This window comes from Aythya fuligula, chromosome 9 (assembly GCF_009819795.1).
Source record: "Aythya fuligula isolate bAytFul2 chromosome 9, bAytFul2.pri, whole genome shotgun sequence".
In the NCBI taxonomy this organism is placed as follows: domain Eukaryota; kingdom Metazoa; phylum Chordata; class Aves; order Anseriformes; family Anatidae; genus Aythya; species Aythya fuligula.
Window position 1 is genome coordinate 1,078,863 of NC_045567.1, and position 14,073 is coordinate 1,092,935.

The window sequence follows — 14,073 nt, forward strand, 5'->3', positions numbered from 1 at the left end:
AACCAACGGCAAGGTAATCATAAATAAAATAGAAATAAATAAATAAATAAATAAATACAAATAAAATAAAATACAAACAAAACCTATATATATATATATCATATATTTTCAGGAAACCTTTCAGAAATAGTTTTCAGGGTAGGCACTATTCAAGTGTGTTCGTGTTTTTTTTTTTTTTTTCCCCATTGTGATGTGTATTTACGAGACATCAGCTGTCTTTGCTGAGTATTTAGGTATTACTGGCAAATGCGTTGGCAGGACGTGATCTTGTTAACACCGTGGGAAGCCTAGGAGACGCTTTTTAGGCTTGTAGCTGACTGTCAGTAAGCATTCGATCCGCATGTAAAAGCCAACACCTACAAGGGCAGGGCCGGAGAGCCAAGCCTCCTTAATTTCAGAGCACGTGTTGTTTGAGTTAAGTCCGGAGAGCTGCTGCCACCTTAAATTTCTGCCTTCGCAAGAAAATCTGGAACTACAGCGGCGCTTCACTTCTGTAAACATTTGCCGTTCCGTTCCGCCGCCAGCAGAGCGCCGAGGCCAGGCGGGGGCTGCCCGTGACGCACGAACGCGACACCGCGGCCAGGCCCCGCTCCCTCTCCGCCCCTGCCCGCCCCGGAGGCGGTGGCGCTCCCCGCCCGCTCCCGCCCCGCTGCGGGGGGCCGGGTAGGGCCGAGCAGGGTCGGGTGCTGCGCCGCGGCGCGGCGACGAGGAGGGGAGCAGGGACTGGTGCGGGAGCGGGTGGGCTCTGCTGGGGAGGTGAGCGTGTGCCCACCGCGTGGGGTTTGTTCTAGGGGCTCCTGTAAGGTTCGTGGGCTTTTGCCATAGGGGCGGGAATGGTCGGGGGGGGGCACGTTTGGCTATTCGGGGATTGCGCAATGAGTGACAAAATGTTTCTCTTTTGCGGTAGCTAGTTGTTAGACGTGGCGAAGCACCCCTCCTGCTCCCAAATTATGGGGAGGGGGTTTCGGTCTTGCTGATGGCCGCTTGGGCGAGCTGCGGATGGCAGGCACGGCTCTGGCGGTGGTCGCGGGGGCTCGGCTCGTCACGGCTCTGCCCCGGTGCTGGCGCCGCCGGCCCTTAGGATTGGGGTCCGCGAGGGCCAGGATGCTCGCTGCGCCCTGCCTTCCGGACGGGCTGTTCCGGTAACTTGAACGGGAAACAGCTTTTAATTCCATCACCCGGATGATTTTTTTTAAGCAAGCTGTGTTTCTGGAGTTGGGAGTTAAATCCAGGGTATGGTTAGTCGAATGTGGTGATCAAAAAAGTACCACGGAGCTACTTAGGGTGAACTAACGTGTGCTTTACGGGTATTCAGCATTCTGTTTTTCAAATCCTAAACCTTCTCAGAAAGGGCCTGTTTTGGTATTTAAGTGACGCTGTGCATGATGTCACTTGGGGGCTTGTGTTAGTGTGCTCATGGCAGTATCTTACGCAGCAGGGTAAGAAATGAAAGTGGTGGTCATGAATGAAGCCTGTATTATTTTCCAGATAAAAAGCAGAAGCTCTGCAGTTTAAGTGAATTGGGATATCTCTAAATTAGTTGCAGCCTAGCTACAGGCATTCATCAGGATAAGTGAGATTTGGAAAATGAGAAGCTGTGCGATGCAGTTCTTAAGACCAGAAAATGAACCATGGGTGTTCTGCTGTCTATTGAAAAGGAACAAACAGTCTCAGGCTGTTCCCTTTTTGTTGTTCTCTGAACTGGGACTGTTTTATTCCAATTTTGTTCAGAACCTTCATTTCCTTAGTTGCTTTTCTAGAAGGTTTTGGCTGACCCTTAGGTACTTGGGATGAGACCTCCTGGGGAGGGAAAGCCGCTGTGCTCCGCATGCGGGTGCAGCTGAAGGCTGCTTCTGTGCCTGTTAGAGTAACACTGCAGAAAAGGAAGGTTGGGTGTGTGCTGCCTTTGGGCTGTTGCAGCACTTTAGTGTGAGCTCTGAGAGCAGAGGGAAGAGCCTGGGAGCTCCCCAAGGGTGTGGACGAGGATGGACGGCACTGACCTAGATGGCACAGCGCTCGAGGTATCGAGAGCGAGGCCTCCTGTGCCCCTTCATCTTGCAAGTGCTGAGGCACGTGTGGGGCTTGGGGCTGGTGTCCCGGCAGTGCACTGCTGTGGGCCCCCGAAGGAGCGGTCTGTTTGTGGGGTAGCTGGGCCCTGTCACTCGCTTTTGACACTAAGGTGGCGGTGCTGGCTGTTCTGGGAGGGGCGACTGGCAGCCAGGTGGTCCAGGGATGGCATTTCCTAAGGGCTGCTACTGGGGCAGCTGCTTTGTAAGAAGTGCTCTTGGTTTTCCTGCTACTTGCTTCCTGCCAGGGAGGTGGCTTCTGCTTTTGCCTGGATAAAGCTGAACCAATAAACATAACTCCTCTGGCAGGGGGAGGATATTTATATCTCCTGTGAGGCCAGAGCTATGAGTTACTATGGGAATCTTAGCCAAAACAGGACAACGCTTGAACAGAGTGGTGAGGCTTTTCCTGGCATGTGTTCCCTTCCCTAACCCTGGCCCAGAATAGCCCCAGCCAGGTCCTCTCATTGCCTGCCTTCCCACAGGGATGTGTGTGGGCAACGGGTGCCTCACGTGGTACCATGGCATTTGAAGGACCCTTATAATCATAGCATGTTAGGTTGGGAAGGCTTAAAGGTCATTTGGACCACCAGGTTCCTTCAGGCCTTTAGGCTTTTCAGGAAATGTATGCAAAGATACACAGTTCCTGCTGCTGGGACATGAGCCAGGCTACTGCCTGCAGTGGATCTTGCTCTGGATTTATGTCCTGAATGCAGGTTGCTGCATGTGGCCAGCACAGCACAAGGGATTCATGCAGCTACTGTTTTTGTTGGTATATTGGTATAAACCAAAAAATTTGGTGATGAGTATTTGCTGTAACTTTCTTTTAAGTCTGTGGAATTTTATCTCCATTACAAAGAATTAGCATTCTTCCTTCTCTTGTATTAGCAAAGTACTTTTACTTTTCTCTGCTCAGTAAATATGTTTCAGTGGTTGCTGCCTATATTTATTTAAAAACTGCTACTAGAGCTAGTACCACACAACAGTATGTAAAGCTCTTTATTAAACCAAAATGAAGATGTAGACTTTGAATCACAGATCTTACATTGCTCAGTGTAACTGAGGCAGCTAGGAACCAAGACATTTTTTTCAATGGAGCAATTGCCTTTTGCCTGTTGCTACATTTTCTTCACTAGTTGGGAATTTCCCTGTATGTAAGAAGGTTGCTGAACAATAAGTTGTGTAATATAATAGCAGAGAAAAACGAATTTTTGTTCCTTTGGTACTTTGTTTTTTTGTTTGTTTGTTTGTTTCACAATCTTTTTAAACTAGTTGGATGAAAAGGAAGGTATGACTGACAGTGTTGTGTTAATCTTGGAGGCTGAATCAAAAGCTGTAGGAGTTGATAAAAAGCAATAGAAGAAAAGATCATGCTATTAAAAAAATATCTCTTTAGCATCTTGTTAGATGAAATGGGGATTGAGCTCTGTAAAATCTTTATTGCTTTGCTATCTGTAGAGCACATTTCAACCTTTTCTGAATCATATATTGCACAAAGGAATGTATGTATGGCTGTAAAATAACTCACGATTCTGTCCCTATTTGTCATTTATGAAAGGGTTCAGTTGTAATTCTTCATGTTTCACTGAAATTCAAGTACATGGAACGTCTCACAGCGTAAACTGATAAACTGATCTTTTGCTAGTTAAAATAACAATTTTTTAAATCATCTTGAATTTGCGTATTCCTAAAAGCCAGAAGTTTTGTCACCATATTTTAATATGAATGTAAATTAAACGTGCCATACTAGATTATCAACAGCAAGAACAAGGTTTAAGTTACATACTTTGAATATGTTTTTTCAGGTTTTTTTTTTCCTTTATAGATAAGATGCATAATATCAAATAATTTCATATTACTATTTTTTTTAAACGTTATTCATACGAGACTAGAATCAAAATACATGTAACAGTGTGATATTTTTGTTAGTAAGGTATGCTAGTACAGAAGAAAAAGTATATTAAAAAAGAACACTTTTAAAACTAATTATTAAACGACGAGGATGTGTGTAAGCTGGCAAGTGAGCTGGGTGCCATATCATCCCACAACCATTCATCCTCTTGGATACAGCTTTTGCTGTGGGAGTCAGAAGCATGAAGGAACTCTTTTCAGTTTCAGTTTAACTCCCTGCATTGGATGAGCATGTTTGCTGGACTGAAATAATTGGATGAACTGTAGCAGACAAAATGTATTACTAGGTTTTACTGTTTTTTTTTTTTTTTTTTTTTTTTTTTTTTTTTAACTCTAGAGACCCTGGAAGAGTAGAAAGAAAAAGACAAACAGCTGGCCCTTTTCCTCCTGGCATTCTGCTGTGGATACCCATTTGCCTGTGCAAGCCCACCTCTTATTATGTGGTGGAGACAAAAATAAATAAATAAATCCATATGTGCTACTTGGTAGTACTGCTTCAAAAGTGGAATAGCATCGCTGAGTAGTGGCAGGTGTCACAGCTGCTTCAGGTTTTACCTAAGCAGGTTTTGTAGTCCACATCAGTAATGAAACCAGTTGCCCTGAAATTACTGTTCCATTTGTTCATATGAGTGATTTTGGGTAGTTGCACAATGTAGTCCTGCAGTCCAGTGAAATAACTGTACATCCTGATGCTTTCTGCTGAGTTGAGGATGATTTCAGGATACACAAAGCATGAATGCAGCAGGCAAAGATAATTCAGATTAATTTGCGGTAGAGGCTTAACCTAGAAGGAAACTGAGATATTTAAAGTTATTTTAGCTTGTATTTAAAATTCATCTGTCCCATATAATTTAGACATGCAAATATCTTTGATCACTAATTTAAAACTGCATAATACCACACAAAAGTAATTCATTCAAAAATAATAAACGTATATTTTGTTTTGCAGAGCAGTTATAAGCAGATCCACGGCAATGGAAGGTGAGTAAAATATAAACCAAATGTCGTCTTTTGTCATATCAAAGATAATAGGGTTTCTTCAGGGATGTTCAAGTAATATTAGCTTAGGTATAAGTTTGCCTAACTTATGATAGATGTTTGAATGATTTAAATTTTAAAATTGAATAACTTACAAAGTATATAGCTTACATTTTAAAATCTTAATTTCTGAGGTTAAGTAAAAAATAAATAAATTAATCATATTGAAATGCAGGCTACTTCTTCTTACAAGCTGACCTTGTTACTTAATCCATAACTCTGAGTCAGCTGGTGACGAATTAGCATGTTACAGGCTAGAAGAACTTGGGAGAAAATGTTTTATGTAGTGAAGAATGGCTCATTAACCAGTCTGTTCTGTACAGGAGTACAGCCTGTCAGTTTGCTGCTAGTTCTTTGCGTTAAAGCCTTCTTGTGAATATAAATGAACAAGGCCCTTCTGATCCAAACAACAAGTGAGCTGACCCTGCTTGGCTGGGCTTTAGGTGACTTCCAGAGATCCCTTCCAGGCTGAAATGGTTCTGTGATAGTATGACATCAAGTGTAATGCCTGTCTTTTTTTCCTGCACTTTAAGGGCCCAGAACTCTTTTAAGTCATACTCTGCTTTAATACACATATTTTGCATAAAATATAAGCTTATTATATAGTTTTTGCTATCCAGAAAATAGCTTAATTTTTATGTATCTACTTTGAAGAAGGTGGCAGCTTGGGGATCTTTCCCCCTATGTGTAGGAGGAAATGAGCAATACTCAAAATATGTGTTGCATTCTTCTAGCACATAACCCTGCATCAGCACCTGGATTTGCAAATGTTGGCTATGCACAGGGAAATCAGGTCCCGTATGGCAACCTGCAGTATGCACCTGGGAATTTCCAAGGTAGGTTGCTTGGCTACAGATCTGCTATTTTGTTAGGACATAAGCATGGGGAGCAGGAAGTTTCACCAGAGCAACCATCTTTGATTTACTTTTCTGATATTAATTCTGTAGAGTTTCTGGTAACTTCTATTTTGCTGAAAGTCTTACTCTTTCCTTGGTGTTAGTGTGTGCTGAGCAGAGCAAGTAGCGGAAGTTTAAAATGCTGGATGTTCTTCCTCACAGGTCACCAGTTGGAGTTTGTTAGGGAGGTGTCACTGGTGCAAAGCAACTAATGTGTAACAGCTTCTTGCTATTGACGAGATTTTTTAAATTGAAACATTAGTTTATTTTTCTTCAGAAATCCAGAACTGAATAATTGTTTTCCTTTCACAGTTCTCCTGGTCATGTGGATCCCGTTCCTTTTTTCCTACCCTTTTGCTGTACTTTGCACGTACACTTTCATTTCCTTTCTACTTTTTCTATCTTATGTTCCATGTTCAAAACAAAGCACTTGTAAAATAGTTTTCTCATGTCCTGGCATCTATCTGTCTTCTGAAGAACCAAATCACAATGAGCAATATTAACAATCAAGCTCTCAGGCGATGTTATGGATAAAGTGCAAAATGTTTGGCTTAGGTTTCTGTGTTGTACATAAGTTAAATCTTGTGTGTCTTGTAGCAAGGAAATCTGAGTTCTGCAAGTTCGCTAGACTTCAGCAAAGAATGAGCATGTGCTACCTTTACTACAAAGGTCAGGAGATCATATTTTTGTTCCAAAGGAATTGCGCACATACACTTACACAATGGTAGTCAGTGTGTGTGCAAGGGCTGTGCTCAGATGTACGAGGGAGTGTTTCATAAGCGTGGTTCCTCACCAGAGTTGAGTGTTCCTGCTGGCTACAAGCTTTAAGCCACTGTCATCACCTGACTTACGGCCACAGCATCATCTTCCACATGTAATAGCCCATGTTTTGTAATGTAGTATGAAACATTGGTGCTAAAGGTAAATCTATGAGTCAGCATCTCAAATTAGTTATATTTGTACAGCTCTACAAAAGTATTTGTGGTGGTTCCTACTTGTATTTTACTCGGAAGCACACAGAAACAAAATTCCTCTGCATCTGACTGAAGGTCTACTGGGTAGGGAAAATTTACAGTTCCTGTTTCATAACTTCCAGTAACAGCAGCGTCAGCTGACCCAGCTGCAGGGGCCCAGGGCTGCTCCGTGCTGCGGGAGCCATCTGCAGGGCTGGGTGTTTACATGATGGGCCTGCTGCAGGAGTGCGGCTTGGAAAGCGCTGCCTTGGCCCTGGTAGGCCCTGGGGCTTTTTCCTTTGGTGTGCACCTCCTGTATGAGGAAGTTGTTGAATTCGGGGGATTCTCACCCAAAACTCACAAGCGGGAATGTACTAGTTTTGGATCCCACTCATTTAGTTTTAAGCTGGAGGTGAATTTTGCAGAAAGGACATTTCTTACCATGTAAGTAGAAGGTGTATTCTAGGAAAACTCTGTCTTAAAATTCCTCTGGTATTTACAAGTTGTCAATTGAGCAAATACTTTTCCTGTATTGTAATGCATTGTGTCATCTTTACTTATAAATAAATAGGATTATTTCTTTTTTAATTTTTGTGTGAATAAAATTTCTACTATATACAAGAGTAACATATTTGTTTATTTAACTTGTTTTTGTCTGGAGGGATTAGAACATCCCTGTCCATCATGAATTCCTTGGGTCTGAGGATCTTCATGCTTCAGAAAAGTAAACAAGTCTTTTTGAAGATCCATGGTGCAGCAAGACCGAAGTTTCCTAACTGTATCTCTCCTTACGCTTAGGTGGTGCTGGAGCAGGGCCTTATGGTTTCCAGGCACAGCCTATGGGAGGCCCACCTGGTCTGGGTGGTCCACCCATCCAGAACCAGCCCACTGCCAAGGACGGGACAATCTGGATGCCCATCCCTCCTCCTCCTCCCAACTGCCCTCCCGGGCTGGAATACCTCACACAGGTACCTGCGGCCTTCCTCCTTCCCCAGGGAACAGGTGGTTACCTGAGAAGCAGCCTACATCTGTGGGAAAGCTAAAGAACACACCTGCCTTTGTTGCATCTGTCTTTTGGGCTGCTAAGTAAGGCCTTTTTTAATGTGAGTAATGCACTTTTGAATGTGGAGGTGCCTGTTACGGCCAGAGTACATTGTGGGGTACCTGTGCTCCTTCCAAGTGAGATGCTGAAGGGCAGGGGGCTTGGATGTATTATACGTCTTTCCTGTTTCTAAAGCTGCTGTTCATGAGAAGTAATGTGATTTGGCAAGGTGTTTAGAACAGATACGTATAATGTGGGTATCGTTAGCACCTTAGAGGTGCTTACTTTTCTGTGTAATGCTTTCTCAGACACTAGTCAAGCTTCACAAACTTAGAGAATGTTAATTAGCAAAATGAGAATTGCTCCCATGTTGCAGGATACACTCTTGTACCGTAAAAGCATGGTTTGTCTTATTACTGGGACTTAATACCAATATATTGCCAGTTTTTCAAATTGCTCTAAAGGGGGGAAAAAAAGCTTCCTGAGTTTCACTCAGAGCTGAGCTTCTGCTCTAAAATTTCTGAATTTCATGCTAGTGACTCCTGCTTCTCTTTGTACAAATTCCTGACGTAGCTATCTGGGATGTGTGGTGTTCAAGGATTTGTTAGCCTCTGTAGCAATGCTGAGATACACTACGTCCTGAAAGGAACACAGGCACCTTCATTCTGTGTGCTTGTAACCAGACCAGCTTGGGTACAGCACCAACATCTGTGGTGCTCTGAAACGCTGTTCTGCTCTACTGACAAAGGACAGGACAGGGAGGACGTGAACCATGTCCACAGCTTTGCTAGTAGATGATCAGTCTCCAGGCAATGTATTGCTCCATAAATCTGCATTCTGAAAAAAACAACAATGCTTCTTAAAACTAGATTTCTCATATTAACTGTTTATTCTGTTTCATTTTTCAACCATGAACAGATTGACCAGATATTAATTCATCAGCAAACCGAACTTCTTGAGAGTAAGTGAAAAGTGTTTATCACAGAGAAAATATTTAAATCTAAGAGTCCCCAAAACTCTGAAGTTTAGACTTTCTTTGATGCTACTTGTTTAAAATAGATCCTTTCATGGATTGCTCCCTCTCTCTTTCCTGCCTCTTATCTGTCTTAATTCCCACAGAACTTGTGGAGGAGAGGAGGGAAGAAGAAAACAGGAGGGTAGAAAAAGATTTTTAAACTGGTTCTGTAGCTTAAAAGATACACAGCAATGCTGTGTATCTGTTGAGTAATCTTTGTAACCAGCTGTAGCTGAAATCACTAATCTCCCATGCCATTCATTCATGATTGCAGCTTTCCTCTCTTCACTACTTAAAGATCTTTTTATGTCTCCTCTTGCCCCGTCTAATTCATTGGGCTGGCATGCTGCTCCAATTCCATTTCCAGGCAGTCTTGCTCTTCTAGTTTATTGAACTACTTTCCTTCTGCTCCTGTCATTCTGTTCACTTTAAGAATATCAAAGTTGTGTTATCAGTGTATTTCAAACAGAATAAATGAAATGGACCTTCCATCTCAACGGACACCTAATGCTGCTGCTTTTGCTTTCCATAATATTTCAAGGGTAATTCTATTTGTTGGAGAAATTAATCAAAATTTCAGCCCTAATTCTTGCTATTTTCTATTTGTGCTGCTTTAAATCTTGACTGTGAGGCCTTTTCGTGGCTTTCTCATTCTGAACATATTCATGCCCTCTGGATCCCTTTTCTTGCTTCACCACTAAACTTAAAATTCTTCCTAATTTTCACACCTTCAGCTCTTCCCTAGGAACCTTCCATGCTGCGTGACTTAGAGTGGCAGTGCTCACTCTGGCAGTGGGTGCCCATGTCTGGGGGGAGGGGAGCTGATGGACATTTCTGTGCTCTTTCTATGTTGCCGTGTTCATGATGGCTTGTTCTCACTGAACTTCTCTGTGGGGCTGGCCTGCTTGAGGGCCCTTTGCCAGTAGCTGCCTCTGACAGACTCCAAATGAGACCTTCCCAAACAGTAGTGTAGAAGTAGCATGGTGGCTTTTCTTACTGTTTTTCACACAGACACACCTAATAAAACTGTTAATTCCTTACTATTTTTCAGTTTTCCTTGGATTTGAGTCAAACAACAAATATGAAATCAAGAATACGTTGGGGCAAAGGATATACTTTGCGGTAGAGGACACTGACTGCTGTACAAGGAACTGCTGTGGGCCATCACGACCTTTCACCATACGGGTTATGGACAATCTGGGTCGTGAGGTGATAACACTGCAGAGACCCCTGAGGTGTTCGTCATGTTGTTTCCCCTGCTGCTTACAGGAGGTGAGTTGTTCCCTCAGTATATGGGATGATTTTGTTTTTCATGTTAATAATTATGGGATGTTGCAACTTCTGAGGCCTCAAATCTGAGTCTACTCAGAGCTTTTGCTAATGAGTTTGTAGTAGCTGCTTTCTGCGAGGTATTCACTGAATGCTTTCAGGATGTCCAGAGTATTTTCTTTGCTAGAATTAAATCTTTCCACTGCAGACATATAGCTTGTATGTTCCATAACCTTAGGAGTATGCTTCTGCTTTCAGTGAGGGCAGAAGTTGCATTTGGATTTGCGGTTCTGTAGTTTTCTTAAAACAATGCAGCTTCATTGGAAAGCTGGATTGTTGTGGAAAAATAAATTGTGCTTGGTTTGCACATTAGTGTGGGTTTTTGTCTAACAAACATATCAAAGCATGAACTGCTTCACATGAGGGGTTTCTTTCTCCTGTGAAGATAGAAATTCAAGCACCTCCAGGAACACCGGTTGGTTACGTTGTCCAGAACTGGCATCCCTGCCTACCCAAGTTCACTATTCAAGATGAGAGAAGAATGGATGTACTGAAAATTAGTGGCCCGTGTGTTGTCTGCAGCTGTTGTGAGGATGTTAATTTTGAGGTATGCAATGCAAAAATCGTTTGTGTATATCTTCTTTCAGATAGTTTGACAATAGTTTGTTGCTTCACTTACTATCAGTCAGCTGTATGTATTAAGTAAGGAGAACATAATATTTTAATGCTAATACAATAAATTCACTTCTCTAGATCATTCTAAGTAAGCCAGCTAAATTTCCAGAAATGGTATCTTAAGGCCAATCATCAGTGATCTGATTCCTTGTGATTGCACACAAGGAATCAGATGGATTTGTAATGGATATATTTAAAGCAAAATCTTTTGAATCCATTACGTTAGTTCCTAACAACAAAAAAGTTATTTTCTGTTGTATCAGCTGTTTATTAAAATGACCTTCTGCAACCACTCATTCAATCATGTAATAATAATTCAGTAACAAGTAAATGGACATTATTTATAGCTGAAACTTTAACTAGAATGAGTGAAGAATTACAACTTCCGTTTAAAAATAATGTATTGATGCATCAGTATTTTCATACAGATTAACTAGTAGACACTAGTCTACTGCATTGTTTAAAGGGATGTTGTGGTTCACTGCTAAACCAAATTTAGTATGATTTTATTTTGGGGATTAGTCTTTCACGCGATTCAGAACACAGGGTACAATTTCAGGAAAAGTGTTAACCTCTGCTTTGGAACAGGAGAATGTAATTTGTTTGATTTTTCACTTGAGCCATTCCTGAGGTATGGGAGGAGAAACTAATTCACTCTCTTGGCTAAAAGACAACATTCCCAATGGAATGTGTGCGTGCTTGCATGCAGTAGCTGTCCTCCAGTACTGTTAAAACATTGAACATTGCAGTCAGATTTAGAATTAGATGTCTTAATTAATGACTTTCTGATAGTGAGGGTTGTTATTCTATACAAATGGCTGCATTCAGTGACTGCATTAATTTAAGTAACACAATTTAAAGCTTTCAATTAGATCTATAATGAAAATAATTTGGGAATATTGTAAATGATAGAATTGTTGCTGTTTTTTTTAATTTGTTTATTAAACTAGGTGAAGACTTTGGATGAGATTTCTACCATTGGGAAGATTTCTAAGCAGTGGACTGGATTTTTGAAAGAAGCGTTTACAGATGCAGATAACTTTGGAGTTGCATTCCCAATGGACCTTGATGTAAAAATTAAAGCAGTCATGATTGGCGCTTGCTTTCTTATCGTAAGTCCGTAGTTCACTAATCCTTGAATATGAACTGACTTCTTCGTCTGAGCATTCAAACTGTGCTTGGTAGAGTTTGACTCTGAGCTTCTCAAAGTGAGTGAGGGTTTGTTGTGGACTTCTTGTGCGTAAAGCTAACCCTGGAGGGAGTGCAACAAAGAAGTATTTCAGATAATAAGCTTATTTTAGACTACATGAAGCGCTAACTGTATTTAAGAAGAGCTTCATATGTGTTAGAATTGAGAAATCCTATAAAAGGAAGACTGCTTTACAGACTCTTTAGAGACAAGCATGTTTATGTGGATGGTGAGACCAGAAAAGTGCAGATCAGCAATAGCCAAGAGACTCAATCAAAGCCAGAACAGATCACTTCAAAAGTGCACTGTTTCCATGTTGGCAGGGCTCACGAGGGAGAAGAAAGGTACATACACAGCATGTGCGTTTGGAAAATTCTCACCAGTTTTTACAGCCCAGCTCATGAACCAGGTTTTCTTTAGCTGTGTGTGTTCAGGTGCTATGATGTACGTGAAGAGTAGTGAGTACGAATGAGGACTCCGGGCACAGAAAATGTGCTTTTCCCCTTCCTCTCCTGTAAACTAAAGATAATGGCAATTATGATAGATTCCAGCTTGAGGTAAAATTGAAGAGACTGAGTCAGGCTGAAGGAAGACAGGATGGAAATCCTAAGGAAGTATAATCTATGTTAGTGATAATTTTAGTTTCCATCTAGTTTCCATCTACATAGTTCCTGAATAGTTTCCATCTGCAGCTTTCACCACTTCTTTCTCTCTCTGTGGATATCCTTTTACCTCTACATGACACCCAGGGATAGGGGCTGGAGAGGGGTACCCCCAGCTGCTTCTCATCATCCAAAGTTTCTGAGGGGAAGGTGCTTTGAATATCTTGCAAAATAACCACAAACTAAGAACAAGATTTTAAAAATACTATTTTTGTTTGCCTTTTGTTTTCTTCTTAGGATTTCATGTTTTTTGAGCGTATTGGTGATAACCCGCAGCGAACAGGAGTGTGGCAGTGAAACCCAGAACTTTTTATTTAGAAGGAAGGAAATAAACCACCCAGCTTTCCAGTGGGTTGCAGAGCTCCCGTGAGAATATGAAAAATGTATATCTTGTGCTTGTAATTATATCTGTATAAACTCTATAAAGAGCTTTATTGTCTAGCTTCTGTTTTTGTAATCTAATCATATTATTTGTAGTATTAAAATAAGCACCCTTTGCCTGTACAGATAAATAGTGTAGTGTATAACAATATATAGTACCCTTTTTCCAAGAAACCTGGAATTGTTTATTAAAAATTCTTATTGTAATTCCTTTAAAAAAAAAAAAGACTACTTTTTTTGTTCTATATTAATATAAGCAGTCAGCCTAATAAAGAGGTCCTGATCTTTTCCTATTGTTATAAATCGCTCAGTCCCAAAATAGGATTTTAATCAAAGTTTACAATTTATTAAAAGAATAGAGGTAAGCAAACAGCGCTGGGTGCGTCGGGAGTCTCCGCTCCACCTAGACGCACACCAGTTACATCAAGCAGCTGATTTTTATGCTCCTAGGCTAATACATATTCATTACTACTTCTGAAAAAAACGGGTTATTATAATTAGCTTCCGGGATCCAAACCCTCCTACTGGAGCATGCGCATCAGTCTCCGGTGGTCCCTCTGGGGGTCTTTCATGCTGAAGGCTCGTAGTCTTCCTCTCTTTTTTTTTTTTCTTTTTTTTTGTCCTTCCCCTTTTGTACTCCTCAGCAGCATGTCAAAAGCTTACACAGCGTCCCCTGCAAGTTTTGTCTTCTAGCCGTCCTTCAGCTTCTTTCTTTCTTCTCCTTAATCTCCTGGCCAGATATCAGGGGCTTGTATAGTGTCCCATTCAGAAGCCATAACAGTTACTAGTTGTTAGCAGTTGTTCTGAAATCCCCAGACATCAGAGACTTCTGTGGTGTAAATGCCTGAAGTAACTAGGAAAATAAAACTAACATTCACATTTTTAAGGAAAAGGTACAGCATTGAAGAGGCTTTCAGGGTAGGGTATAATTGCATTACCTGAGCATTTCTTAGGCTCCCAACCTTAGATGCTATCG

The 14,073-nt window shown here is 41.4% G+C and overlaps 1 protein-coding gene across 3 annotated transcripts; it reads left to right on the forward strand.

Moving 5' to 3' along the window:
- The first annotated feature begins 667 nt into the window (after window positions 1–667).
- PLSCR1 (phospholipid scramblase 1) lies at window positions 668–13,387 on the forward strand. 3 transcript variants are annotated; one of them, XM_032193498.1, is made up of 9 exons: window positions 668–756; window positions 4,927–4,958; window positions 5,750–5,851; window positions 7,663–7,832; window positions 8,825–8,867; window positions 9,973–10,193; window positions 10,636–10,797; window positions 11,816–11,977; window positions 12,954–13,387. In XM_032193498.1, the coding sequence occupies exons 2-9, from the start codon at window positions 4,952–4,954 to the stop codon at window positions 13,011–13,013; spliced, it is 927 nt and encodes a 308-aa protein (XP_032049389.1). In that variant the 5' UTR covers window positions 668–756; window positions 4,927–4,951; the 3' UTR covers window positions 13,014–13,387. The 3 variants fall into 3 exon arrangements, with proteins under 3 accessions (XP_032049389.1, XP_032049390.1, XP_032049391.1); XM_032193499.1 differs by lacking the exons at window positions 7,663–7,832; window positions 8,825–8,867; XM_032193500.1 differs by lacking the exons at window positions 668–756; window positions 4,927–4,958; window positions 5,750–5,851; window positions 7,663–7,832; window positions 8,825–8,867 and having other exon boundaries at window positions 10,093–10,193; window positions 10,640–10,797.
- The last annotated feature ends 686 nt before the right edge of the window (window positions 13,388–14,073 follow it).

Excerpts from the sequence above, each read along its gene's own strand:
- PLSCR1 (XM_032193498.1), top strand. Across the intron at positions 10,194-10,635 it reads TCCCCTGCTGCTTACAGGAG|ATAGAAATTCAAGCACCTCC; the intron begins GTGAGTTGTTCC and ends TCTCCTGTGAAG. Across the intron at positions 10,798-11,815 it reads GTGAGGATGTTAATTTTGAG|GTGAAGACTTTGGATGAGAT; the intron begins GTATGCAATGCA and ends TTATTAAACTAG.